This window comes from Chaetura pelagica, unplaced genomic scaffold (assembly GCF_000747805.2).
Source record: "Chaetura pelagica isolate M959 unplaced genomic scaffold, ChaPel_1.0 scaffold69, whole genome shotgun sequence".
NCBI lineage: Eukaryota > Metazoa > Chordata > Aves > Apodiformes > Apodidae > Chaetura > Chaetura pelagica.
The window spans coordinates 1,059,410-1,061,011 of NW_009970724.1; the positions used below are offsets into that span (position 1 = coordinate 1,059,410).

General features: G+C 53.7%; 1 protein-coding gene across 1 annotated transcript in view; it reads left to right on the plus strand.

Annotated features, from left to right (window-relative positions):
* Positions 1 to 824: 824 nt before the first annotated feature.
* Positions 825 to 1,602, plus strand: part of MUTYH (mutY homolog) — a 7,377-nt gene continuing 6,599 nt past the window's right edge. The window contains exon 1 of the mRNA XM_010006694.1: positions 825 to 1,155. Coding sequence (XP_010004996.1) covers positions 825 to 1,155 — 331 coding nt within the window. The remainder of the gene's footprint in view (positions 1,156 to 1,602) is intronic.

Consider the following 1,602-nt stretch of genomic DNA (forward strand, 5'->3'; position numbering starts at 1 on the left):
AACAAGGGGCCAGAGTGACATATGAAGCAGACAGACATCTCTGTTTCTAAAAATGTGTGTGCCTGGAAGGTGTCCTTGAGGAGCTGGGGGCAGGAAGCAAGAAAGGATGCCCTGGAACAAGAACACAACCTTTGCGTGGAAGGAAAGTGATGGGAGTTGTAGCTGGCCACAAGTGAGTGTCATGTGCAGGACCTGTGACAGAGCTGGTCAGCATCAGGAGCAGCCACCCTTTAACTGCACCACCCCTTAGAGAACCCAGTTACAACCCACAGGAACAGCCCTGCTTTTGTGTGCTCTCCAGCTGAGCTTTAAGGGTCTCTCTTCTGCGGGTGTTCCTACAACAATCCTGTGGCTCTGCTGGACCAGTGCATCAATTATTTTTCAGATCAGGTCACTCTGTAGTCAAAACAGCTGCCAGCAGAAGACTGAGTCCTCTTTTAGCAGCTGCCCACTAAACAGGTAAGTAGTATTACAAAATGCAGCCTTACACACTCAGCAGTCATCCTAGAAACGAGAATACCACGTGGCAGAGTGACCTGAAAAGTGCTTTTCTTCACTCATTGGGGTAATACAAAGACTCCTTGCCTAGAAAAACAAACAAAACACTGATGCTCCCTTGGCCTTTCTTCCTGTAAGTTTTAAACACCAGAGCCCTGCTTACCACTTCTTGTAAGCATATTCCAGGTAGGATGCTACAAAGCGAGTCTCAAACTCTGAAGCATATTTGGTGTCAGAGGTCAGCAGTGAAGGTGCTAAGCTTGTCTGGGAGGTGAGCATAGAAGCACTCATACAGGAAGACCAGATCAATCAGACCGTTGTGGAGGATGAGGGGCTTCTTGGCTCGTATCAGCTCCAGAAAAAACGTCCTAACGCTCCGGCTCTGGTTTTCATTGCCCTGCAAGAAGGATCAGTCAATAAGCCTTGACTTGCCATCACCCCAGGAAGTCCTCAGAACCTGCTGTAGCACAGTACTGCCCTCAGCTGTGACTTGGTCTGAGCAAACAGAGGTCCTGAATCTGGCAAAGCAAGTGATAAAAACCAGCAGGGAGGTGACAGGGATGATGCTGCACTGCAGACCCCAGTGTGAGCCCAGCTCCCTCGGCAGCTGTGTGAGGGACACTGTGACTGGGAGACGCCAGGAAGCTCTCCGAGCCTGAAGCAGAACAAGCTGAAGGGTCTGAAGACAAGTTCTTTTGTACCTTGTCGTTGCCCTTGTGGTAGGGGATCCCCTGGGAGTACTGCTTGTTGAAGTCAAAGCCGTGCTGCACCAGGAACTGCACCGACTGGGGCTCCACCACGTAATCCTCCGTGCAGAGGAGCGTCAGGTTGTAGATCTGGCAGCGGTAGGTGTGCTCGGGCTGCAGAACAGAGAGCGGGCAGAGACACGGGCACCCGTCACCAGGAACTGCGGAAAAATCCAGGGGGAGCCCATACGGCACGGGTGGGCTGTATCCCCTCTCCCAGCGGAGTCCCGGTGCTCCCTGGGAAGGCGGGAATAAGGGGGAATGGCGGGTTCGCGGGCCCGGCACGTACCTGCTCCGGGAGCTGCCTGAAGCAGGCGACGCCGAGGGACAGGACGGAGCGGGTCCGCGCCGCGCTGCA